Source organism: Oncorhynchus nerka, linkage group LG15 (assembly GCF_034236695.1).
Source record: "Oncorhynchus nerka isolate Pitt River linkage group LG15, Oner_Uvic_2.0, whole genome shotgun sequence".
Taxonomy (NCBI): Eukaryota; Metazoa; Chordata; class Actinopteri; order Salmoniformes; family Salmonidae; genus Oncorhynchus; species Oncorhynchus nerka.
Window position 1 is genome coordinate 34,997,593 of NC_088410.1, and position 27,626 is coordinate 35,025,218.

The 27,626-nt window shown below is 43.0% G+C and overlaps 1 protein-coding gene and 1 pseudogene across 2 annotated transcripts; one reads left to right on the top strand and one right to left on the bottom strand.

Moving 5' to 3' along the window:
• The first annotated feature begins 365 nt into the window (after positions 1-365).
• On the top strand, positions 366-8,373 carry LOC115142545 (keratin, type I cytoskeletal 19-like). Of its 2 annotated transcripts, none has more exons than XM_029682086.2 (9): positions 366-907; positions 2,207-2,335; positions 4,254-4,336; positions 4,566-4,722; positions 5,067-5,228; positions 5,377-5,502; positions 5,804-6,024; positions 6,682-6,767; positions 6,887-8,373. In XM_029682086.2, exons 1-9 carry the CDS (start codon positions 599-601, stop codon positions 6,991-6,993), a joined length of 1,380 nt encoding a protein of 459 aa, XP_029537946.2. In that variant the 5' UTR covers positions 366-598; the 3' UTR covers positions 6,994-8,373. The 2 variants fall into 2 exon arrangements, with proteins under 2 accessions (XP_029537946.2, XP_029537945.2); XM_029682085.2 differs by having other exon boundaries at positions 369-907; positions 6,679-6,767.
• Positions 8,374-9,365: 992 nt separating this feature from the next.
• On the bottom strand, positions 9,366-11,900 carry LOC135560179 (uncharacterized; annotated as a pseudogene).
• Positions 11,901-27,626: the final 15,726 nt, after the last annotated feature.

Consider the following 27,626-nt stretch of genomic DNA (forward strand, 5'->3'; position numbering starts at 1 on the left):
ACAGTTCATAATGGTTATCTACATTTCAAAAATATGACTGTTACTGACCATCTTTTCGAATGGATAGAATGACAGAAAACCATCAAATGTAAGTGAAGGAATGACTTGGTGCAACATTTTAGTTTGGTAAAATAATAACATAACAAATACAATATTTAGCCTACAAAGATATATTAAAATATTGCCAATTTCAGTAAACAAACCAAAACGTAATTGAAAATGGATGTCTGAAACCATGTCAGCTTTACAAAACACATCCAGTAACGTTCTCAAGCTGTCTGACTTGCCAGTCGATACCTGTCAAACCCACTGTCCTTCATAAACCACAACCTTTACTGAACCATTCATTTCCCTAGAAGTACTTAGTGACTTTAGTGATGTCTCTTGTTACATAGTTGTTGCAAGCCCTGTACCCACCCACTGAACAAAACAATTAGACATACCTTCATTCCAAGGAATAAAGGTGACGCAGTCAATCATTCTTAATCCAACTGTATAAAAAGCTCGAGGACACGAAGGGGGTTATTTTACCTGACGCCTCCAACTCGGAAGAACGCACTTTAACCTCCCAGGACTCATCGCCAAACCATCTCTCGCCATGTCCATTGTAGCCAGTCGCAGTAGTAGCCGTAGATACAGCTCACGTAGCGGTGTCGGTTCGAGTGGCCTCAGTTTGTCCGGTGGGATGCAGTTTTCTAGCGGTTTGGGAGGCGGTAGGTCCCGTATGAGCGTGTCCTCTGTTGGGAGCAGTCGCGCGCCGAGTGTATATGGAGGTGCCGGGGGATACGGCACCCGTATCTCTCAATCCACTTTCCCTATGGACGGGCCAGGCCAGATCACTATCGGTGCCAACGAGAAGCATACCATGCAAAATCTGAACGATCGTTTGGCCACCTACCTGGAAAAGGTAAGGCAGAGTGATGGAGATGTGGTGGGCTCCGAGATATTACGCACAACCCAGATTATGTGCGTGGAGATCGAAAATCAAGGCACGAACGACAAGGCAGGGTGATCAATCTTTTCAGAACAAAATATATTCGATGATATAGAAAACTGCTATGAGAAAGTGATCTTTAATCTTTGATATAAAGCTTTTTTTTTAATAACCCCTTTCATCAATACTCTCCACAGTGTTCAATTAAATGTGATAATACAGTAGGCGACAGTAAATTGACTCCATTAAAAAAAACGTATTTAAAACAACTTTTACTTAACTTGAAACTTGAAACTATTTATTCCATCATTAATGTTTCTAATTGTAAAATTGCTATTGAGAAGAAGCAGTTACCTATCGTTAGCCTGTAAAGCTCCAAGGAAAGTCTCATTATTAAAAAGACACACCTGTATTACTATTATAAACGCACGTTCCTAAATACATAATGAGGACCAGTGGTGGAACAAATACCACATTGTCATAAGGATTCCTTAATAGAAAATGACTCAAGTATAAGTGAAAGTCATGCAGTGAAATACTACTTCAGTAAAACTCCAAAAGTCTCTGGTTTTAGTATCAACACATGTAATTGCTAAAATATACTTCAGTATCAAAAGTAAAAGTGTAAATCATTTCACATTCCTTATATTAAACAACCCAGAAGGCACAATTAGTTATTTACATTTTTTGTACAGAATGCCAGGGGCATTCATACATCATTTACAAACAAAGCATGTTGGTTTAGTGAGTTCACCAGATCATAGGTACTTGGGATGACCAGGGATGTTCTCTTGATAAGAGTGTGAATTGGACCAACTTCCTTTCCTGCTAAGCATTCAAAGTGTAATGAGTACGTTTGGGTGTCAGGGAAAATCTATGGAGTAAAAAGTACACTATTTCCTTTAGGAATGTAGTGGAGTAAAAGTAACAGTTGTCAAAAACATGACTAGTAAAGTAAAGTAAAGTAAAGATACCCCCCAAAAAACGACTTAAGTAGTACTTTAAAGTATTTTTACACCACTGATGAGGACAATAACATAGCAGGATTTGAACATTTATTTTAAATTCCATTATGTTGGGGATTATCTAATGGGAGTGCACATATTCACATAATGTGATGGGATGCGCCCCAAATGGCACCCTATTTCCTATGTAGTGCACAACAGGGCCCATAGGGCTCTGGTCAAATGTAGTGTTCTATATAGGGAATAGGGTGCCATTTCGGATAGACACATGAACTGAACTGATTCCCTCCACTCCCTGTTTACACAGGTGCGCTCTCTAGAGGCAGCCAATAGCAAGTTGGAGTTGCAGATCAAAGAGTTCTACGAGATGAGATCACCGACTCACAAGAAGGACGTCAGTGGGTTCTATGGCACCATCACAGACATCCGCAACAAGGTACTTCTGGGTAATGTAGTCTAATGTAACAACCCACTGGGCTCACACTGGTTGAATCAACATTTCAATGTAATTATATTGAATCAACATCGAATAGACGTTGAATTGACGTCTGTGCCCAGTGGGAAGGGAGGTGGGGATAGGATTGAGAGGATGCCAACAGGTTTGTGAAAGAGTCACTAGAATGAATTACAGTGCATTTGGAAAGTATTCCGACCCCTTGACTATTTCCACATTTTGTTATGTTACAGCCTTGTCCCCCTCATCAATATACACACAATACCCCATAACAAAGCAAAAACAAGTTTTTAGAAACTTTAGCAAATGTATTAAAAAATATATGGAAATTTCACATTTACATAAGTATTCAGACCCTTTACTAAGTACTTTGTTGAAGCACCTTTGGCATTGATTACAGCCTTGAGTCTTCTTGGGTATGACGCTACAAGCTTGGCATACCTGTATTTGGGGAGTTTCTCACATTCTTCGCTGCAGATCCTCTCAAGCTCTGTCAGATTTGATGGGGAGCGTTTCTGCACAGCTATTTTCAGGTCTCTCCAGAGATGTTCCATCGGGTTCAAGTCTAGGATCTGGCTGTGTCACTCAAGGACATTCAGAGACTTGTCCCAAAGCCACTCCTACATTGTCTTGGCTGTGTTCTTAGGGTTGTTGTCCAGTTGGAAGGTAAACCTTTGCCCAGTCTGAGGTCCTGAGTGCTCTGGAGAGGGTTTTCGTCAAGAATCTCTCTGTACTTTGCTCCGTTCATCTTTGCCTCAGTACTGGCTAGTCTCCCAGTCCCTGCCGTTGAAAAACATATCACAGCATGATGCTGCCACCACCATGCTTCACCGTAGGGACGGTGCCAGGTTTTCTCCAGACGTGACGCTTGGCATTCAGGCCAAAGAGTACAATCTTGGTTTCATCAGACCAGAGAATCTTGTTTCTCATGGTCTGAGAGTCTTTAGGTGCCTTTTGGAAAACTCCAAGCTGGCTGTCATGTGGCTTTTACTAAGCAGTGGCTTCCGTCTGGCCACTCTTCCATAAAGGCCTGATTGGTGGAGTGCTGCAGAGATGGCTGTCCTTCTGGAAGGTTCTCCCATCTCCACAGAGGAACTCTGAAGCTCTGTCAGAGTGACAGATTTCTCAATTTGGCCGGGCGGCCAGCTCTAGGAAGAATCTTGGTGGTTTCAAACTTCTTCCATTTAGGAATGATGGAAGCCACTGTGTTCTTGAGGACATTTAATTCTGCAGAAATGTTTTGGTACTGTTCCCCAGATTTTTGCCTCGACAAAATCCTGTCTCAGCACTCTACGAACAATTCCTTCAACCTTATGGCTTGGTTTTTGCTCTGACATGCACTTTAGTCCCACATCAACTGTGGGACTTAATATAGACAGGTGTATTCCTTTCCAAATCATGTCCAATCAATTGAATTGACCACAGGTGGACTCCAATCAAGTTGTAGAAACATTTCAAGGATGATCAATGGAAACAGGGTGCACCTGAGCTCAATGTCGAGTCTCATAGCAAAGGGTCTGAATACTTATGTAAATAAGGTATTATTATTTATTGTTTCTAAAAACCTGTTTTCGCTTTGTCATTATAGGGTATTGTGTGTAGATTGCTGAGGATTTCGTTTTTTAAACCCATTTTAGAATAAGGCTGTAACATAACAAATGTGGAAAAAGTCAAGTGGTCTGAATACTATCCGTAGGCATTGTAGATAAGTAATAGATTAGGGGTGTAATTCCCATTGCCTCTCAATGTTTATCTTGTTGATTGTCGAAAAACTGTGCTCTGTTGTAAATTAATGAACAGTAGACATGAACAAGATCTGTTGATCTAAACACATGATATCCTATACATAGTTGACTCTGTTATTACATCCCATTGACTGTGGCTGTCCTCCTGTTCCTAGATCCAAGCCAGGTCTGGGGAGAACTCTCAGATGATCCTGCGGGTGGATAATGCCAGACTTGCAGCTGAGGACTTCAAGATGAAGTAGGTGCACTTCCTGTTTGTACTGTACACAGCCTCTGTGAGTGTACTGATTCTGTTTGTAACTCTTGGCCTATAGGTTTGAGATTGAGTAGATTGAATCCTCCCAGATCTACAGAAATGCTTATGGGGGTAGGCAGGGCTATGGATCAGTTTATGGTTGGGCAAGTTGTATCTCGGTTTGTTGTGAGAAGGAACTAATCAAGCCTTCTTCTTTCCTCAACCCCTGTAGGTTAGAGACGGAGGCTAACATGCGTATGAAGATAGAAGGGGATGTGGCTCGTCTGAGAGGAGTCCTAGACAGCTTTACACTCACCAAAGCAGAACTGGAGATACAGATTGAGGGGCTGAAGGAGGAGCTGGTCTACCTCAGGAAGAACCACGAGGAGGTCATTTCTCCTCACGCACTCAAATCTTAACGCTTGTGCTGTTGGCTGAAGTGCCAATGTGCCAGGACAGCCACATGTGGTTTTTCAATTGGACGCAATGGCTTCCCCTGTAGTTTTTGCACAATCAATTTATTTATCAATGCTCAGTGAGTTTGAAACTTTTCCATGTTTGGCCACAAGGGGGCAAAACCCACACACAACAAATCTAGAGCAACGTCACTGTTATTAGTCCCCAAATATAGAGTAACTGATTGTTTTCAGGTGCTTTTGCCCTTCCATCTGTATAAGGAATCTACAAATCCCAGGTATTATAGCACAATTTGTCCCCCTTTCCCTGTTGTTAGGAGATGCATTTGATGCGGACGCTGCATTGTGGTGCTGTGAATGTGGAGATGGACTGTGCTTCCTCAGTGGACATGAGCAAGGTGCTGGAGGAGATGAGGACCCAGTATGAGGGCATGATAACAAAGAACCAGAGAGATGCTGCCAAGTGGTTTGAGAGCAAGGTGAGACAACCTCTGAAAATAGGACAGGGGGCCTCAAAAGATGTGGGCATGGGTCCCTGAATGTGTTTTGTGAGAGGCACAATTGACATGTATTTTGTGAAGTGTTACTACACTTTTGACTAATATGGTGTGTGTGTGTGTGTGTCAGGTGGAGGTGCTTCAGAACCAGATCACCACCAGCACCACAGAGGTGAAGACCTCTCAGTCTCAGGTGACTGACCTGAAGAGGACCTTCCAGAGCCTGGAGATTGAACTGCATGGCCTGCTTACTCAGGTATGATATCAAACCATCTTAGTGAATCAGCATCCCTAAATATATAGCATTTCTCTTTACCCTACCTCTGTTCCTAAAATATGGAATTCCTTTAGGTCTTAAAAGAACAGTACACTCCAAAATCAAAGTTTGTTAGATGTTTTCAGACCTCCACAGTGGTCTAATATCAAGGTGTTCTAACACCTTCATGCACACCAATCTAACTATCTCTACCATTCTTCATCTCCCTCTTTATACATTTCTACTACCCTCTCCTTCTTTCCTTCATCTTCATCCCTTACAAACATAAACACATTCCTAGAAGGGGTACCTGGAGCAGAGCGTCGTTGATATAAACGGCCGCCACGGCTCCCAGCTGAGCCAGCTGCAGGTTTGTATCAACAGCATGGAGGAGGAGCTGCAGCAGCTCAACGTCAGCATCCAGCAGCAGGCCTCTGAGTACCAGATCCTCCTGGACATCAAGATGAGGCTGGAGATGGAGATCGCTGAGTACAGGAGGCTGCTGGATGGAGAGGGACTCAGGTGAGAGGGGATAATGGAGGGGCAGGAAAGAAGGAGGGAGAAGAGATGGGGGGATGACAGCTGTTTATTGGCACCTCATTGCAAACAGTGGTGGAAAATGTCATACTTGAATAAAAGTAAAAATACCTGAACAGAAAATTACTAAAATAAAAGTAAAAGTCATCCTGGAAAATTCTAATTGAGTAAAAGTCTAAAAGTATTTGGTTTAAAATATATTTAAGTATCAAAAATAAAAGTAGAAATCACCTGAAATTCCTTATATTAAACAAACCAGATGGCACCATTTCTGTTTTTTCTTTATTTACGGAAAGCCGGCGCACACTCAAACACTCAGAACTAACAAACCAAGCATGTCAGTTTAGTGAGTCTGTCAGATCAGAGGCAGTAAGGATGACCAGGAATGTTTGGTTGATAAGTTTGTGAATTGTAGTAAGCATGCAAAATGTAACAAGCACTTTTGGGTGTCGAGGAAAGGTACAATATTTTCTTAAGCAATGTAGTGAAGTAAAAGTAAAAGCAGTTAAATATGTAAATAACAAAGTACAGATACCTCCAAAAACTACTTAAGTTACACCACTGATTGCAAACTAGTAGATCAAGATGTGTGTTGGTGAGTTTAGCTGACCACAAGTGTTCTTCGCCTGTGTCTACCAGTAGGTATGTGGAGACCAGACAGGAGGTCAGGAAGGTGATCGTGGTCGAGAAGGTCCAGGAAGTACAACAAATCCAGGAAGTGGTGGAAGGTGAGCAAGCAGAGAATAATTCATCAAATGAATGAATCAATGAAAGAATCATGTGTTGTTCCCCATAATCCACACAATGAATGAATGAATGAATTCCTGTTTGGTGGCTCTTTCCACAGAGTATAATCCACACATGCAGAAGCGGGTGAGGGTGATCGTGGAGGAGATGGTGGATGGGAAGGTGGTGTCCACCTCAGTAGATGAGAAGGTCCAGGATATGAACTAACTGAGAAGGCCAGATAGTTCCGGAATCTGGTGAAGTGTTAACGGACCACCCATACCCCTGGACCACCCATACCCCTGGACCACCCATACAACTGATGACAGTTGATCAAGCCCCGTCTATATATATATATAAATAATGTCGTGGTCACATACTGTAATATGTCCCTTTTGACAGGATTGCATCAGCTGAATGATAACTGATGTAATTTACTCATGTTACCTTATAACTCTTATATGGCTCTATCATGTGGACAATTGAATATTATTTCTAAGATGTTTTTCCTGTGGTTCCATTTGTTGCCAACATTTGTTGCCACCAGGTGACATCTCTCATTTAAACATCTTTGGCCAGTGCATATGTGAAAATGATTTCATTTGAATAAAGTGTAAACAGATTATTACAGTTACATATGTGGCAACAGGGAAACTATGACAACATTGCCATTACTGTTGAAAGTTTCCCTTTTTCTCTCTATTTTTACCCCACATAGTTTTTTTTGCATCGATAACGACAAAAAGCAAAGTCTCAAATTTTAAGCAACATTTGGTCAAAAATAATTTATACACGTTTTTTTGTATACTCCCCGGGCCACAAGCCATGTATGTTCTCTGTACTCTATGACAGGTTTAAAGTTCATGTTCTGTAGACCTATGACACTGACGCTACATGATACATTTGGCTGTTATTAAAATATAAATCTCAATGCATTTCAGCACACTGATATCATAATTGAGGGTCTATTGCCGTCCTCTTAAAAGCTGGGGAAAAAAACACCTTTGCAGAGTGGATGAAGCCAACACATACTGTACCCTACATTATATGAGCATAACACTCATGAGTTTCACTTACTCAATCGTTCTCAGAGCGGAAAGGATTATGATCAACCAATGAAGAGGCGGGAATACCAAACGGAGAGCAGGCAGGTAGACATGTCACTTGATACGTGATAAACACGTTTGGGAAAAAAGTGAGGGAGGAATAGGAAGTACAAAATTCTGCAGGAGCGAGCAGCATATAAGCAAAGTTGAATATAGTTCTTCATTTCGTGCATTAATGTCCTGTTTTAAGTTAGTCTAATTAACTGATTAAATACTAAATGTGATGCAAGCTAAAATTAGTTAGGTAAAATGCGTTTACATTATGTTAGCAAGCCAACAGTTTAGCCTTAGTTACCAAGCTGCTAGCTAGCTCAACAGTTTTTGCCTTCCAGTGCCTTCAGAAAGTATTCGTACCTTTGACTTATTCCACATTTTGTTACAGCCTGAATAAAATGTTTTTATTTTTTATTTTTTAAATCACCCATCTACACATGCCCCATAATGACAAAGTAAAAACATGTTTATAGAAATGTTTGCAAATGATTGAAAATGAAATACAGAAATCTCATTGTACAAGCATCTTTGGCAGAGATTCAGCAGTGAGTCTATAAGAGCTTTCCACATCTCGATTGTGCAATATTTTCCCATTATTCTTTACAGAATTCTTCAAGCTCTGTCAAATTGGTTATTGATCAACAGTAGTGTATATTTGGCCTTGTGTTTTAGGTTATTGTCCTGCTGAATGGTGAGTTTGTCTCCAAGTGTCTGTTGGAAAGCAGACTGAACCAGGTTTTCCTTTAGGATTTTGCCTGCGCTTAGCTCTATTCCATTTATTTTGATCCTAAAATATTCACCAGTCCTTGCCGATGACACGCATACCCATAACATGATGCAGCCACCACCATGCTTGGAAAATATGAAGTGTGGTACTCAGTCATGTGTTGTGTTTGATTTGCCTCAAACATACTGTAATGCTTTGTATTCAGGACAAAGTTACTTCTTTGACCTAATTTTGTACAGTTTTACTTTAGTACCTTATTGCAAACAGGATGCATGTTTTGGAATATTATATTCTGTACAGACTTCCTTCTGTAATTTTGGTTAGTATTGTGGAGTAACTATGTACAATGCTGTTGATCCAGCCTCAGTTTCCTCCTATCACAGCCATTAAGCATGGCCATCAGCCACCTACAATCTCTAAACTTGGCTTGTCAATTTGATCTTGGGGTGGGCTACTGCTGAAAAAGTATAGCCAACAATAAGCAGGTTCACTTATGACAATCTTTCAAATAGCGTTACCATTGCATGAACACCTGCTGTGACTATCATTAGCAAACTAATTATGCCAAAAGAAGAAAGTGTTACAGTTCAAGAGTAATCAGGACACTGGGAAGTCCAGAACACAAAGTCACAAAACTCTCATTGAGATCATCTTCTTACAACCAGATGGTCACATCTTGGCTATTTTGTGTAGATACCGGCACCGCACTACTGGATTTAGGGTACATCTCATCAGGATCATAGCATTTTGACAACCATTAGAAACAAACACCATTGTAAAGTATTCATTTTATTGAAACGTGCTCAAGTCAAAGGACTTCATATCCATACTGGGGATAGTGGAAAGTGATGCACCCTTCAGGCCACCTACAATTAGATGGCTGTAGAGACAGAAAAGACAGCCATCCCTGTAACAGGTTGAAGAAGTGTTAGTAACATGCATCTCATTGCCGTTGGGGGATGTTACAGTAAAATAACCAGCACACACACACCTGACAAGCAAAGTGTTCCAGACCATTACACCAACCAGTCAACTGAATACAGAACACAATGACAGATGAGTAGGTTACAGGTTCAAGTTCATTTGGCATCAAAGCTCATACAATTAAAAGCCAAGTGTAAACTATAGTCTTCAATGCCAAAATCACCAACCTTGTTCTACAGTAGGATATTTTACAAATTCACTGGGGATCCGGGTTTCAGAGTTTTCCACTATTGTGAGCGGTCCAAGAACAGAGTTTTGAACCAGGCCCTGGGGTTCTGAGAAAAAAATATATAAATTACTTCAAGCTGCAGTCCCATCAGAACTCAAGAGTGATCAGCTCAAATGAATATGGAACTACAGTTTAGTCAGGCTTGAAATGAAGTGCCTCAAAATACCTGAATCCACACCCCTCTTCAACCGAGGCTTGCAACTCGAGTCACAGCACTTGCAGAGGTCACTTTGAGACGGGTCGTCCAGCAGCTCCCATCTATGAATAAAAAAAGTTGGCTGTTGCATTGGCACTAACGTCATTATGGTCGTTATGTGACCAATACTTACTCTCCAGTCTCTTTAATGTAGTGGCAGGCCTTCTTTTCTATATCAAAACCTCAGGGTCCCATGCAACAAGCTTACAATGAATATACACCTGGGGTGAAATAAGAGAACAGTCAAGAGCTACAGTATGAAAACAACCCAGTCGTACCGAGAACTTGTGGTCCACTCACTTCCTCGCCTAAGGCAAACTTGAAGGACTGCAGGTAAAGCAGAATAGCAGACGAGTGGTACCTAGGCAGGAACCTGGAGTTCCCAGTCTTCCCATCTGCAAGGCAACTGAAAATGCATTGTGCAATGAGCAGACAAACAGAACTTCCATCCAGCAAATAAGCTAACTTTAAAATGTATTCAATACTTTTCAACATTTGAGTAGGCTGTTTAGCGCTAGGCAGTCAAAAACCAAAACGTGCACCCTACATGGCCATAGCCAGGTCTGGTACATACCCCTTGTTGGTGATGATGGGGTACACCAGGCTCGCAGACTGCAGTTCTGGTGTTGTGGCCGCCACACACTCCTCCAAGAGCAGCAGCAAGGGCTGATGGTCCTTCTGATCCACTGCTGCCCAGATGGGGATGAAAGAGCCCAGGGGAAACAGGCTGCTCTTAGCCAGACCAGTAAGGTCTTCTACATGCAACAGAGAGGGGAAGGGGCGCAATGCTCATACGTACTGTACAGCCACAGGTTTCAACTAGCTTTGGGCAGTGTCCTCTGCTAGGAATTTCTTTACCAGGTAAGTTGACTGAACATATTCTTACAATAATTGATGTTGTATGAGTCACTCACCATTGAGGAGTGCCATGTGGAAAACCAATCCTCCATGACCCTCAGCACTACCATAGGCAGGGATAAGGAATGGGGAATCCATCCCTCAGGTCTACATACAAGGGGGAATGTTTAGTTTAATAATGAAGGTGGCAAAGGCTTAGGAAGATTTGATTCCAACACCATAGCTAGAGTACACTACACCCAAAGAGAGCCCTAAAACTCCACTCAGTTCCACTGCATTTAAAAAAAATAATCATTCCCCTCTAATTAGGGACTGATTTAGACCTGGGACACCAGGTGTGCAATTAATGATAAAGTAGAACCGAAATACCTCTTAGGGTAAGAGTTGAGTACCCCTGGCATAGATGGTTACCTTATGTAAACACACTTAATATGGTGACTAATAGCAGCAGGTTTGGGCTTTCGGTTAGGTCTGTAAGTCAGGCTGGTTGAATAGATGTGTTTTTTGCCAGTCACCTGGGGAATAGAAGGAGAAGCATTAGTCGTCGCAGGATCCAAAATGGCATACATTGGGTCAAGAGTTAGACATTACCCGTTTCTTGATGGCACAGCCATTGAGGTTGTAGTGGAATGTCGCCATGCCTTCTCCCGTGGGAAGAACAGAAAATGTGGACGGAACACAGTGTCCAAGGAAAAGACGGGCGGCATGTTCAGCCAACTCTGGACTGACCTTCCATGTCACTTTAATGGAGTGTTTCTCACAATCCACATTAAAATCTAAAAATATAAATGTGATAATGTCATCATTCACATCTCAAGAGCCAACACCACAACTTGGCTAGTCTGTTGGGCGGTCAGCATGAGATAAGTAGCCTATTCAAGTTAACATGGTATCAGCGCTACATAATCATATTATGCGTTCATTATTAGACGTACCTTCATTGGCAGCGCTTGCTGCTACGACAGCCAAAACAATTGCACATTGCCAAAGGAGTGACATGACTGAATGATCTAGGAGTGCCTACAAACTACAAATATTTATGGACCAATTGATCCTAATCATCTTAATTCTGAACACCCGTGAGAGGTCAAGGAGCGATAATTATAGACCTAAAAACCTACCAACATCATCACTTTTGGTATTTCCTGGTCTGAAAACATCCTTGAATTTTTATGGGTTTTAAAAGTGAAAATGGTAATAGTCACATCTTTTCCCCATAAAGTAGTCTGTAAAGCGTCTCACAAAACACGATGGACGGTCAGAATAGTGACTTACACAGGAAATAAAGTTGAATCAAAAAGATTGAACAATCTGGTTTGCTCAATTTGACAGTACCACACTAAGTGTGGATTAGGTCTTTTTTACATCGATTTAAAGCGTATTTTATGCGACAGTCAAAATGCTGATCAAGGATAAGGTAAGACCAGCCATTTAATTGGTGGCCAAGCCCGCTAGTTTACATACTGAATGGTCATCTCATCACCGATCTAGCTATCTGCCGTAGCTAAATATATGAATAGATCTGAAAAGCGCTATATAGTGGGCATCGCAGCAGGCCATTGGCATACCCGTATAGAATGCAGAGTTCGCTAACGTTAACTATACCGCTCTGGATAAGAGCGTCTGCTAAATGACTTAAATGTAAATGTAAATGTAAACGCCGCAAGCAACAATGAAAGATTTTTCGGAGTTACATTTCATATAAGGAAATCAGTCAATTGAATTAAATTCATTAGGCCCCAATCTATGGATTTCACAGGACTGGGCAGGGGCGCAGCCATGGGTGGGACTGGGAGAGCAGGGGTGCAGCAATGGATGGGACTGGGAGGGCAAGTGCGCAGCCACAGGGGAGCCAGGCCAAGCCAATCAGAATGAGTTCTTCCCCACAAAAGGGCTTTATTACAGACAGAAATACTCCTAAGTTTCATCAGCTGTCAGGGTTGCTGGTTTCAGAGGATCCCTCAGGTGAAGAAGCCAGATGTGGACGTCCTGGGCTGGAGTGGTTACACGTGGTCTGCGGTTGTGAGGCCGGTTGGATGTACTGTCAAATTCTCTAAAACTACATTGGAGGCGGCTTATGTAGAGAAATTAACAGTCAATTCTCTGGCAAAAGCTTTGGTGGACTTTCCTACAGTCAACATGGCAATTGCATTTTGTATGCTATTGTATGTGTGAACAATGGCTAGCTCCTGGAATGATCCCAGTCCCTCCTATTGTGCATCTGTTGTAGAAAGAGGCGACGATTCTCAGAACATATGTTCTCTACAAATGTTTTATTTCCTTTTGGATGCAGATGCAAGATGCAGAGAGTGAGTTCTGCTTAATTAAAACTACCTGGTCTCCAAAGTCCACGTCTATAGTCTCAATCAACCACACACAACACAGAGTTACAGCGGTGCAGTATAGCACCGGTTACATTGGTGCCTTCTAGACCCGGATTCATCGTTGATCGACGTCAGCTCAATCATCGCGGCGCTGCTGCTCTAGAGACTAATTATATCATTGAGGTACTCTTGCCGCCTTGTGGCAAAATTCAGAACTACAGTCTTTTTTCCTGTTTACTTTTTTTCTGACAACGATGCATTGAGAGCGCTGTTTATAGTTAACTTCTTCGAGATAGGGGGCTCGACTATGCATGTAATTGACAGCTTTGGAAAGAACAAAACTCTGACGTTTCCAAAACTGCAAAGATATTATCTGTGAGTGCCCCAGAACTAATGCTACAGGCGAAACCAAGATGAAGTTTCATACAGGAAATGCCCCAGATTCTGAAGGCGCTGTGTTCCAATGTCTCCTTATATGGCTGTGAATGCGCCAGGAATGAGCCTGCCCTTTCTGTCGTTTCCCCAAGGTGTCTGCAGCATTGTGACGTATTTGTAGGCATATCATTGGAAGATTGACCATAAGAGACTACATTTACCAGGTGTCCGCCCGGTGTCCTGTGTCGAAATTATTGCGTAATTTTTTAAAATTTTTATTTCACCTTTATTTAACCAGGTAAGCAAGTTGAGAACAAGTTCTCATTTACAATTGCGACCTGGCCAAGATAAAGCAAAGCAGTTCGACACATACAACGACACAGAGTTACACATGGAGTAAAACAAACATACAGTCAATAATACAGTAAAAAAAAAACAAGTCTATATACAATGTGAGCAAATTAGGTGAGAAGGGAGGTAAAGGCAAAAAAGGCCATGGTGGCAAAGTAAATACAATATAGCAAGTAAAACACTGGAATGGTAGTATTGCAATGGAAGAATGTGCAAAGTAGAAATAAAAATAATGGGGTGCAAAGGAGCAAAATAAATAAATAAATTAAATACAGTTAGGAAAGAGGTAGTTGTTTGGGCTAAATTATAGGTGGGCTATGTACAGGTGCAGTAATCTGTAAGATGCTCTGACAGTTGGTGTTTAAAGCTAGTGAGGGAGATAAGTGTTTCCAATTTAAGAGATTTTTGTAGTTCGTTCCAGTCATTGGCAGCAGAGAACTGGAAGGAGAGGCGGCCAAAGAAAGAATTGGTTTTGGGGTGACTAGAGAGATATACCTGCTGGAGCGTGTGCTACAGGTGGGAGATGCTATGGTGACCAGCGAGCTGAGATAAGGGGGACTTTACCTAGCAGGGTCTTGTAGATGACATGGAGCCAGTGGGTTTGGCGACGAGTATGAAGCGAGGGCCAGCCAACGAGAGCGTACAGGTCGCAATGGTGGGTAGTATATGGGGCTTTGGTGACAAAACGGATAGCACTGTGATAGACTGCATCCAATTTGTTGAGTAGGGTATTGGAGGCTATTTTGTAAATGACATCGCCAAAGTCGAGGATTGGTAGGATGGTCAATTTTACAAGGGTATGTTTGGCAGCATGAGTGAAGGATGCTTTGTTGCGAAATAGGAAGCCAATTCTAGATTTAACTTTGGATTGGAGATGTTTGATATGGGTCTGGAAGGAGAGTTTACAGTCTAACCAGACACCTAAGTATTTGTAGTTGTCCACGTATTCTAAGTCAGAGCCGTCCAGAGTAGTGATGTTGGACAGGCGGGTAGGTGCAGGTAGCGATCGGTTGAAGAGCATGCATTTAGTTTTACTTGTATTTAAGAGCAATTGGAGGCCACGGAAGGAGAGTTGTATGGCATTGAAGCTTGCCTGGAGGGTTGTTAACACAGTGTCCAAAGAAGGGCCGGAAGTATACAGAATGGTGTCGTCTGCGTAGAGGTGGATCAGAGACTCACCAGCAGCAAGAGCAACATCATTGATGTATACAGAGAAGAGAGTCGGTCCAAGAATTGAACCCTGTGGCACCCCATAGAGACTGCCAGAGGTCCGGACAGCAGACCCTCCGATTTGACACACTGAACTCTATCAGAGAAGTAGTTGGTGAACCAGGCGAGGCAATCATTTGAGAAACCAAGGCTGTCGAGTCTGCCGATAAGGATGTGGTGGTTGACAGAGTCGAAAGCCTTGGCCAGATCAATGAATACGGCTGCACAGTAATGTTTCTTATCGATGGCGGTTAAGATATCGTTTAGGACCTTGAGCGTGGCTGAGGTGCACCCATGACCAGCTCTGAAACCAGATTGCATAGCAGAGAAGGTATGGTGAGATTCGAAATGGTCGGTAATCTGTTTGTTGACTTGGCTTTCGAAGACCTTAGAAAGGCATGGTAGGATAGATATAGGTCTGTAGCAGTTTGGGTCAAGAGTGTCCCCCCTTTGAAGAGGGGATGACCGCAGCTGCTTTCCAATCTTTGGGAATCTCAGATGACAAGAAAGAGAGGTTGAACAGGCTAGTAATAGGGTGGCAACAATTTCGGCAGATAATTTTAGAAAGAAAGGGTCCAGATTGTCTAGCCCGGCTGATTTGTAGGGGTCCAGATTTTTCAGCTCTTTCAGAACTTCAGCTGAATGGATTTGGGAGAAGGAGAAATGGGGAAGGCTTGGGCGAGTTGCTGTTGGGGGTGCAGTGCTGTTGACCGGGGTAGGAGTTGCCAGGTGGAAAGCATGGCCAGCCGTAGAAAAATGCTTATTGAAATTCTCAATTATGGTGGATTTATCAGTGGTGACAGTGTTTCCTATCTTCAGTGCAGTGGGCAGCTGGGAGGAGGTGTTCTTATTCTCCATGGACTTTACAGTGTCCCAGAACTTTTTAGAGTTAGTGTTGCAGGAAGCAAATTTCTGCTTGAAAAAGCTAGCCTTGGCTTTTCTAACTGCCTGTGTATAACGGTTTCTAGCTTCCCTGAACAGCTGCATATCACGGGGGGCTGTTCGATGCTAATGCAGAACGCCATAGGATGTTTTTGTGTTGGTTAAGGGCAGTCAGGTCTGGGGAGAACCAAGGGCTATATCTGTTCCTGGTTCTAATTTTCTTGAATGGGGCATGTTTATTTAAGATTGTTAGGAAGGCATTTAAAAAAAATATCCAGGCATCCTCTACTGACGGGATGAGATCAATATCCTTCCAGGTAATCTCTAGGTCCATGCACGTTCCATTTGTTCAGAAGAGAAAGTCAACTGCCACGAAGGATTTATCATCGATAGATATGTGAAAAACACTTCGAGGATTGATTCAAAACATCGTTTGCCATGTTTCTGTCGATATTATGGAGTTAATTTGGAAAAAAGTTCGCATATTATTAATGACTTAATTTTTTTTTTTTTTTTTTTTCTTACGCAAACGTGATGAAGAAAACGGAGCGATTTGTCAACACAAATAATATTTTTGTAAAAACTGAACATTTGCTATCTAACTGAGAGTCTCCTCATTGAAAACATCTGAAGTTCTTCAAAGGTAAATGATTTTATTTGAATGCTTTTCTGGTTTTTGTGAAAATGTTGCCTGCTGAATGCTAACGCTAAATGCTACGCTAAATGCTACGCTAGCTATCAATACTGTTACACAAATGCTTGTTTTGCTATGGTTGAGAAGCATATTTTGAAAATCTGAGATGACAGTGTTGTTAACGAAAGGCTAAGCTTGAGAGCTAGCATATTGATTTAATTTCATTTGTGATTTTCATGAATAGTTAACGTTGCGTTATGGTAATGGACTTGAGGCTGTAGTCACGATCCCGGATCCGGGATGGCTCGACGCAAGAAGTTAACCAACATAGAGGTGTGTTCATCAACAGACATTTTAACGTAACATTAGTGGTTTAGTGGCATGGCATCTTATAATGGTGATGAACCCAAATTCACTGCTGGGAGGGGGAGGTTTTTCTCATTCTCTGATCAAACCCCTGTAAAGTGTGTAGGTGCAGGAGGTTCCCCCATGTTTTGCTCCACAAAAAAATGGGATGAAAGCCCTTCATCTGGTGTTAATCCAAATGCCCCTGTAGATGGTCTAGCTGAGCTGGTCACTCAGCTAGCCCAGGAAATAGGGAGCTCCATTAGGGAAGAACTACAGAGTGGCAGGTCCAGTACTTATGAGCCACCAGTAAGTACAGAAAAGATAAGTGATCATCATTCAAATCAAATTTATTTATATCGCCCTTCGTACATCAGCTGATATCTCAAAGTGCTGTACAGAAACCCAGCCTAAAACACAAACAGCAAGCAATGCAGGTGTAGAAGCACGATGGCTAGGAAAAACTCCCTAGAAAGGCCAAAACCTAGGAAGAAACCTAGAGAGGAACCAGGCTGTGTGGGGTGGCCAGTCCTCTTCTGGCTGTGCCGGGTGGAGATTATAACAGAACATGGCCAAGATGTTCAAATGTTCATAAATGACCAGCATGGTCGAATAATAATAAGGCAGAACAGTTGAAACTGGAGCAGCAGCACGGCCAGGTGGACTGGGGACAGCAAGGAGTCATCATGTCAGGTAGTCCTGGGGCATGGTCCTAGGGCTCAGGTCCTCCGAGAGAGTGAAAGAAAGAGAGAAAGAGAGAATTAGAGAAAGCACATTTAAATTCACACAGGACACCGAATAGGACAGGAGAAGTACTCCAGATATATCAAACTGACCCTAGCCCCCCGACACATAAACTACTGCAGCATAAATACTGGAGGCTGAGACAGGAGGGGTCAGGAGACACTGTGGCCCCACCCGAGGACACCCCCGGACAGGGCCAAACAGGAAGGATATAACCCCACCCACTTTACCAAAGCACAGCCCCCACACCACTAGAGGGATATCTTCAACCACCAACCTACCATCCTGAGACAAGGCTGAGTATAGCCCACAAAGATCTCCGCCATGGCACAACCCAAGGGGGGGGGGGGGCGCCAACCCAGACAGGATGACCACATCAGTGAATCAACCCACTCAGGTGACGCACCCCTTCCAGGGACGGCATGAGAGAGCCCCAGTAGGCCAGTGACTCAGCCCCTGTAATAGGGTTAGAGGCAGAGAATCCCAGTGGAAAGAGGGGAACCGGCCAGGCAGAGACAGCAAGGGCGGTTCGTTGCTCCAGAGCCTTTCCGTTCACCTTCCCACTCCTGGGCCAGACTACACTCAATCATATGACCCACTGAAGAGATGAGTCTTCAGTAAAGACTTAAAGGTTGAGACCGAGTCTGCGTCTCTCACATGGGTTGGCAGACCGTTCTATAAAAATGGAGCTCTATAGGAGAAAGCCCTGCCTCCAGCTGTTTGCTTAGAAATTCTAGGGACAATTAGGAGGCCTGCGTCTTGTGACCGTAGCGTACGTGTAGGTATGTACGGCAGGACCAAATCAGAGAGATAGGTAGGAGCAAGCTCATGTAATGCTTTGTAGGTTAGCAGTAAAACCTTGAAATCAGCCCTTGCTTTGACAGGAAGCCAGTGTAGGGAGGCTAGCACTGGAGTAATATGATCAAATTTTTGGGTTCTAGTCAGGATTCTAGCAGCCATATTTAGCACTAACTGAAGTTTATTTAGTGCTTTATCCGGGTAGCCGGAAAGTAGAGCATTTCAGTAGTCTAACCCAGAAGTGACAAAAGCATGGATTAACTTTTCTGCATCATTTTTGGACAGAAAGTTTCTGATTTTTGCAATGTTACGTAGATGGAAAAAAGCTGTCCTTGAAATGGTCTTGATATGTTCTTCAAAAGAGAGATCAGGGTCCAGAGTAACGCCGAGGTCCTTCACAGTTTTATTTGAGACGACTGTACAACCATTAAGATTAATTGTCAGATTCAGCAGAAGATCTCTTTGTTTCTTGGGACCTAGAACAAGCATCTCTGTTTTGTCCGAATTTAAAAGTAGAACGTTTGCAGCCATCCACTTCCTTATGTCTGAAACACATGCTTCTAGCAAGGGCAAATTTGGGGCTTCACCATGTTTCATTGAAATGTACAGCTGTGTGTCATCCGCATAGCAGTGAAAGTTAACATTATGTTTTCGAATGACATCCCCAAGAGGTCAAATATATAGTGAAAACAATAGTGGTCCTAAAACGGAACCTTGAGGAACACCGACATTTACAGTTGATTTGTCAGAGGACAAACCATTCACAGAGACAAACTGATATCTTTCCGACAGATAAGATCTAAACCAGGCCAGAACTTGCCCGTGTAGACCAATTTGGGTTTCCAATCTCTCCAAAAGAATGTGGTGATCGATGGTATCAAAAGCAGCACTAAGGTCTAGGAGCACGAGGACAGATGCAGAGCCTCGGTCCGATGCCATTAAAATGTAATTTACCACCTTCACAAGTGCAGTCTCAGTGCTATGATGGGGTCTAAAACCAGACTGAAGCATTTCGTATACATTGTTTGTCTTCAGGAAGGCAGTGAGTTGCTGCGCAACAGCCTTTTCTAAAATTTTTGAGAGGAATGGAAGATTCGATATAGGCCGATAGTTTTTTATATTTTCTGGGTCAAGGTTTGGCTTTTTCAAGAGAGGCTTTATTACTGCCACCTTTAGTGAGTTTGGTACACATCCGGTGGAAAGAGAGCCGTTTATTATGTTCAACATAGGAGGGCCAAGCACAGGAAGCAGCTCTTTCAGTAGTTTAGTTGGAATAGGGTCCAGTATGCAGCTTGAAGGTTTAGAGGCCATGATTATTTTCATCATTGTGTCAAGAGATATAGTACTAAAACTCTTGAGCGTCTTTCTTGATCCTAGGTCCTGGCAGAGTTGCGCAGACTCAGGACAACTGAGCTTTGAAGGAATACGCAGATTTAAAGAGGAGTCCGTAATTTGCTTTCTAATAATCATAATCTTTTCCTCAAAGAAGTTCATGAATTTATCACTGCTAAAGTGAAAGCCATCCTCTCTTGGGGAATGCTGCTTTTTAGTTAGCTTTGCGACAGTATCAAAAAGGAATTTAGGATTGTTCTTATTTTCCTCAATTAAGTTAGAAGAATAGGATGATCGAGCAGCAGTAAGGGCTCTTCGGTACCGCACGGTACTGTCTTTCCAAGCTAGTCGGAAGACTTCCAGTCTGGTGTGGCGCCATTTCCGTTCCAATTTTCTGGAAGCTTTCTTCAGAGCTCGGGTATTTTCTGTGTACCAGGGAGCTAGTTTCTTATGAGAAATGTTTTTAGTTTTTAGGGGTGCAACTGCATCTAGGGTATTGCGCAAGGTTAAATTGAGTTCCTCAGTTAGGTGGTTAACTGATTTTTGTCCTCTGGCGTCCTTGGGTAGACAGAGGGAATCTGGAAGGACATCAAGGAATCTTTGTGTTGTCTGTGAATTTATAGCACGACTTTGGATGTTCCTTGGTTGGGGTCTGAGCAGATTATTTGTTGCAATTGCAAACGTACTAAAATGGTGGTCCGATAGTCCAGGATTATGAGGAAAAACATTAAGATCCACAACATTTATTCCATGGGACAAAACTAGGTCCAGAGTATGACTGTGACAGTGAGTAGGTCCAGAGACATGTTGGACAAAACCGACTGAGTCGATGATGGCTCCGAAAGCCTTTTGGAGTGGGTCTGTGGACTTTTCCATGTGAATATTAAAGTCACCAAAGATTAGAATATTATCTGCTATGACTACAAGGTCCGATAGGAATTCAGGGAACTCAATGAGGAACGCTGTGTATGGCCCAGGAGGCCTGTAAACAGTAGCTATAAAAAGTGATTGAGTAGGCTGCATAGATTTCATGACTAGAAGCTCAAAAGACGAAAACGTCTTTTTTTTTTTTTGTAAATTGAAATTTGCTATCGTAAATGTTAGCAACACCTCCGCCTTTGCGGGATGTGCGGGGGATATGGTCACTAGTGTAACCAGGAGGTGAGGCCTCATTTAACACAGTAAATTCATCAGGCTTAAGCCATGTTTCAGGTAGGCCAATAACATCAAGATTACAATCAGTGATTAGCTCATTGACTATAACTGCCTTGGAAGTGAGGGATCAAACATTAAGTAGCCCTATTTTGAGATGTGAGGTATCATGATCTCTTTCAATAATGACAGGAATGGAGGTGGTCTTTATCCTAGTGAGATTGCTAAGGCGAACACCGCCATGTTTAGTTTTGCCCAACCTAGGTTGAGGCACAGACACGGTCTCAATGGTGATAGCTGAGCTGACTACACTGACTGTGCTAGTGGCAGACTCCACTGTGCTGGCAGGCTGGCTAACAGCCTGCTGCCTGGCCTGCACCCTATTTCATTGTAGAGCTAGAAGAGTTAGAGCCCTGTCTATGTTGGTAGATAAGATGAGAGCACCCCTCCAGCTAGGATGGAGTCCGTCACTCCTCAGCAGGTCAGGCTTGGTCCTGTTTGTGGGTGAGTCCCAGAAAGAGGGACAATTATCTACAAATTCTATCTTTTGGGAGGGGCAGAAAACAGTTTTCAACCAGCGATTGAGTTGTGAGACTGCTGTAGAGCTCATCACTCCCCCTAACTGGGAGGGGGCCAGAGACAATTACTCCATGCCGACACATCTTTCTAGCTGATTTACACGCAGAAGCTATGTTGCGCTTGGTGATCTCTGACTGTTTCATCCTAACATCGTTGGTGCCGACGTGGATAACAATATCTCTATACTCTCTACACTCGCCAATTTTAGCTTTAGCCAGCACCATCTTCAGATTAGCCTTAACGCCGGTAGCCCTGCCCCCTGGTAAACAGTGTATGATCGCTGGATGATTCGTTTTAAGTCTAATACTGCGGGTAATGGAGTCGCCAATAACGAGTTTTCAATTTGTCAGAGCTAATGGTGGGAAGCTTCGGCGTCTCAGACCCCGTAACGGGAGGAGTAGAGACCAGAGAAGACTCGGCCTCTGACTCCGACTCGCTGCTTAATGGGGAAAATCGGTTGAAAGTTTCTGTAGGCTGAATGAGCAACACCGGTTGAGCATTCCTACAGCATTTCCTTCCAGAAACCTTGAGGGAAAGTTGAGGGAAAAAACAAAAATATAAACGGTAATTAAAAAGTAAAAAACGTAAAGTTGTCAGGTAGCAAAATAGGTTGGCAACAAAACGCACAGCAACTCGTAAACAAGTCTGCAAGTTGTGACCGGAAATTCAGAGTCGGTAGGATATGTAGATCTCAGTAAAATTAAGTTCATCATGCAATCAGACATAAAGGAACCTCCTACATATAGAGGAAATGTTACAGACAAATGCTCCATTCATGAATGGGAGGAGTTGATGAGAATATACTTGAGGAGGAAGGGATGTCCGGTTGGGGAACAATCAGATGAGATAATTAGTCGATTATCTGGCAAAGCAAGAGACATGGTAAAGATACATTTATGCAATGAGACAACAGTTGATCCTACAGAGAAGCCAGAGATTGTATTTGACATTCTGAAACAGAAATTCAGCGAATTGGCCTATTCATGCATGCCCTTGGCTGATTTTTACAATACCAAACCTGTACCCGGAGAGGCTGTTATGGAGTATTGGGTTCGATTGAACAAGGCCGTAGATGTCGCTGACGAGGGCCTTAAGAGACAAGGTAAGAAGATTGACTCCGATGTCGTTAGGATGTTTGTAACATACTGCCCTGACCCCACACTGGCAGCAGTATTCCAATACAAGTCTGCTGAGAAATGGACTGCGAGTGAAGTACAGGAGAGAATCTATGAACATGAACGCAGCAGGAAAGCCACCATGTGTCAATCTACCGCTGTATCCTCAAAGCAAGTAAAAGTACATCCCCAGATAACTCCATGTAACTGATAACTGATGTAATTTACTCATGTTACCTTATAACTCTTATATGGCTCTATCATGTGGACAATTGAATATTATTTCTAAGGTGTTTTTCCTGTGGTTCCATTTGTTGCCAACATTTGTTGCCACCAGGTGACATCTCTCATTTAAACATCTTTGGCCAGGGGAGCACGTGATGCCGCGGAACTGAGCAGACGTTGACAAACCGAGCTCTTCAAAGTTATTCTATTTTTACCTAAATAACAACGTTGAAACAATATTCTAACATTGGCTGATAAATTGTCAAGTGCTTACCTTCCCAAAGAGCCATGGACCCCCGACCGAGAGGCAAGAAAGACGACCAAAACGTAGTTGATTCCCAAGATAACGATAACGCTACAGCTAGCAAGATTAGCATTAGCCCTCATAACTCAGACGGCAGTTCCAGACTGTTCCTGTTCCTGCCGACATGCTGGCTACTCTCCTCCGGGAAATTCAGGATGGTAACAGAGGTCTTTCTCTGAAAATTGATAAGAAATCGCCTGAACTCCATTCTTCCATTGACGACCTGAAATCCTCCATGAATGATCTCCTTTTGAGAACGACTGAGGCAGAGTTGCGCATTAGCACAGTTGAAGATACCATCGCTAGACATGACCAGGTCTTGACACAACTGCAAAAGGACAATGCCTACCTCAAAAACAAGGTAGATCAGATGGAGAACCAGAGTAGACGTAGTAATATCCGTGTGGTGGGATTGAAAGAGGACAGCGAGGGCCGTGACCCGGTCCGTTTCTTCCCGGAGGTCCTAGGCATAATCAACTTCACCAAGCCGCTGGAAATCGAACGCGCCCACAGAACATCAGCGCCGAAACCACGGCCAGATGAGCCCCCACGAGCCGTCCTGATCAGGTTCCTCCGTTTCCAAGAGGATATCACCATCGATGGAAAGAGGTCAGCCTTTTCCCAGATATGAGCGCGGATCTTGCCAGACGCCGCAAGCAGTTCAGACCTGCCGCCAAAGCACTGAAGGAGAAGAACATCACCGGCTACCTCATCCACCCTGCGCGGATGAAAGTTCAGTACAAAGGCCGAAGCCATCTCTTCAACACACCGGGAGAAGTGCACACTTTTCTCAAAGAACTGAGCAACGTCTGAGCCAGGACGGTCTCTCTGGGGGATAAAATGCAGTTGGTTTGTTTTCTCTTATCCGGATTGAACTGCTGGTATCTCCCGGTCACTTTAATTGATTTGTACATTTTCAACTAACCGTATCTTCCCAGGGTGAGTTCTATTACATTTACAGGAGAGTATATTTTTGGTTTAGTCCATATCTACTGGGCGAAGCAATAAGTGGGTTTAGGCCCACTGCTTTCCCCCTCATTTATGTTAATCTTTCGAAAAGAGACTCAAGCATCCCTTACCGTGGGCAGTAAATATTCAGCCATAAATATCTATTCACGTTTGTTTTCAATTTAGAGAGCTTGCAGGTATTAGTTTACGCCAAGGTTTAGCTAGTAAGAGCAAGATGGAAAGCGAGCAGCAACGTATCTCTACAAGTGTATTCATGTTTGATTGTTGGGATTGTTGTTTTAGTCTGACAATCGGGGTGGGTGGGATTATATATATTTTTTTCTTCCTTTTTTCTATGTTTATTGTTTCCTTCCTAAAGAGACACACAGGTCACTTTTGTGCTCAAACCAAAGTTGAAACATTTCCTAATTATCTACATATGATAGATTTCTATTCAGTTACATATTTGAAACCCAACCTATGCTTAATCCACTAAAATATGTCACATTCAACGTAAAAGGTCTTAACAGCCCGATTGAAAGGAAAAGAGTCTATACATACCTTAAGAAATTAAAGGCTGACATTGTGTTTTTACAAGAAACACATCTTACAGCCAGTGAACACAAGAAATTGAAGAGGGAATGGGTAGGACAAGTTTTTGCATCCTCTTTTAACTCCAAAGCAAGAGGAACTGCAATTTTGATAAGTAGACACATCCCCTTCTGCGTCAACAACACCATCTCTGATCCCTCTGGTAGGTTTGTTTTGGTGCAGGGGCATATGTTTTCAGAGTCTTGGACCCTATTGAATATTTATGCTCCTAACTTCGATGACCATATGTTTATTCAGAATGTCTTCCTTCAGGTTGCTCAAGCACCACCAGGATGGCTACTGGTTGGAGGAGATTTACATTTTTGCTTAGATACAGTTCTTGATAGGTCTTCTGATAAACCCTCACTTCTTACCAAAGCCGGCAAGCTCACCATGTCATTCATGAAAGATCTCAATTTACTAGACATCTGGAGACAGTTGCACCCACAGGATAGGGACTACTCTTTTTATTCACACCCACACAAGACACACACACGCATAGATAACTTTTTACTTTCGACACAACTGTTTCATAGAGTGTTAGATGTCGAGTATCTCCCCAGATTGCTTAGTGACCATTCTCCTCTGGTATTATCAATCTCCATTCCTACCAAGGTAAATGGAGCATATAGATGGAGACTAAATTCTACACTCCTAAAGCAACCTGAATTTTGTGCATTCATCAAAGAGCAGATCAATATTTTTACTTTGACAAACAAACCCTCTGCTCCTGACAGCTTCATTCTTTGGGACACATTGAAGGTCTATCTGAGCTCGTCATCAAGCTCGAGACCCTGGGTCTCGACCCCGCCCTGTGCAACTGGGTACTGGACTTCCTGACGGGCCGCCCCCAGGTGGTGAGGGTAGGCAACAACATCTCCACCCCGCTGATCCTCAACACTGGGGCCCCACAAGGGTGCGTTCTGAGCCCTCTCCTGTACTCCCTGTTCACCCACGACTGCGTGGCCACGCACAACTCCAACTCAATCATCAAGTTTGCGGACGACACAACAGTGGTAGGCTTGATTACCAACAACGACGAGACGGCCTACAGGGAGGAGGTGAGGGCCCTCGGAGTGTGGTGTCAGGAAAATAACCTCACACTCAACGTCAACAAAACTAAGGAGATGATTGTGGACTTCAGGAAACAGCAGAGGGAACACCCCCCTATCCACATGGATGGAACAGTAGTGGAGAGGGTAGCAAGTTTTAATTTCCTCGGCATACACATCACAGACAAACTGAATTGGTCCACTCACACAGACAGCATCGTGTAGAAGGCACAGCAGCGCCTCTTCAACCTCAGGAGGCTGAAGAAATTCGGCTTGTCACCGAAAGCACTCACAAACTTCTACAGATGCACAATCGAGAGCATCCTGGCGGGCTGTATCACCGCCTGGTACGGCAACTGCTCCGCCCTCAACCGTAAGGCTCTCCAGAGGGTAGTGAGGTCTGCACAACGCATCACCGGGGGCAAACTACCTGCCCTCCAGGACACCTACACCACCCGATGTTACAGGAAGGCCATAAAGATCATCAAGGACAACAACCACCCGAGCCACTGCCTGTTCACCCCGCTATCATCCAGAAGACGAGGTCAGTACAGGTGCATCAAAGCTGGGACCGAGAGACTGAAAAACAGCTTCTATCTCAAGGCCATCAGACTGTTAAACAGCCACCACTAACATTGAGTGGCTGCTGCCAACACACTGACACTGACACTGACTCAACTCCAGCCACTTTAATAATGGGAATTGATGGGACATGATGTAAAATATATCACTAGCCACTTTAAACAATGCTACCTTATATAATGTTACATAGCCTACATTATTCATCTCATATGCATACGTATATACTGTACTCTATATCATCTACTGCATCCTTATGTAATACATGTATCACTAGCCACTTTAACTATGCCACTTTGTTTACAATACTCATCTCATATGTATATACTGTACTCGATACCATCTACTGTATCTTGCCTATGCTGCTTTGTACCATCACTCATTCATATATCTTTATGTACATATTCTTTATCCCCTTACACTGTGTATAAGACAGTAGTTTTGGAATTGTTAGTTAGATTACTTGTTGGTTATTACTGCATTGTCGGAACTAGAAGCACAAGCATTTCGCTACACTCGCATTAACATCTGCTAACCATGTGTATGTGACAAATAAAATTGGATTTGATTTGATTTTGAGGGGACAGATTATTTCCTATACTAAATGGCTGAAGAAAAAACACGGTGCCCTTGAATCTGAAATCTCAGAGCTAGAGAAAACCTACCAAAGAGGCCCGACTAAAGATCTATACAGGCTTTTGGTAAATAAAAAACTTAAATATAATATTCTGAACACATATCAAGCTTAAAAAAGCCAGAGAAGACAACTGCTTTCCAGAGTCCTTCTCTCAAGCAGTGATTACTGTAATCCACAAGAAAGGGAAAAACCCGCTAAAGTGCGCCTCCTATAGACCAATCTCTCTCCTTAACACAGATTGTAAACTGGTCACCAAGATGCTATCTAAGAGACTGGAGTCATGTCTTCCCCTGTTGGTCAACCCAGATCAGACTGGCTTCATAATTAATAGATTGTCCTCCAATAATCTCAGAAGGTTCTTTGATATAATTCACCTTGCTAACAAAAACAAAATACCTAGTGTCGCAGTCTCCCTCGACGCTGAAAAGGCCTTTGTAGGGTTGAATGGCCATACCTCTTTCGCGTCTTGGAAAAGTTCGGTTTAGGTACCGTGTTTGTAAATTTGATAAAATCACTCTACAAATCTCCTAAAGCTAGGATTGCTACCAATGGGATTACTTCCTCCCCTTTCCCTCTTTATAGGGGGAACAG

Bases quoted from the DNA above. Each gene is read 5' to 3' on its own strand.
- LOC115142545 (XM_029682085.2), top strand. From the start codon at position 599: ATGTCCATTGTAGCCAGTCGCAGTAGTAGCCGTAGATACAGCTCACGT. The intron at 2,336-4,253 runs GTACTTCTGGGT...TCCTGTTCCTAG, and splicing joins TCACAGACATCCGCAACAAG to ATCCAAGCCAGGTCTGGGGA. The intron at 4,723-5,066 runs GTCATTTCTCCT...CCCTGTTGTTAG, and splicing joins TCAGGAAGAACCACGAGGAG to GAGATGCATTTGATGCGGAC.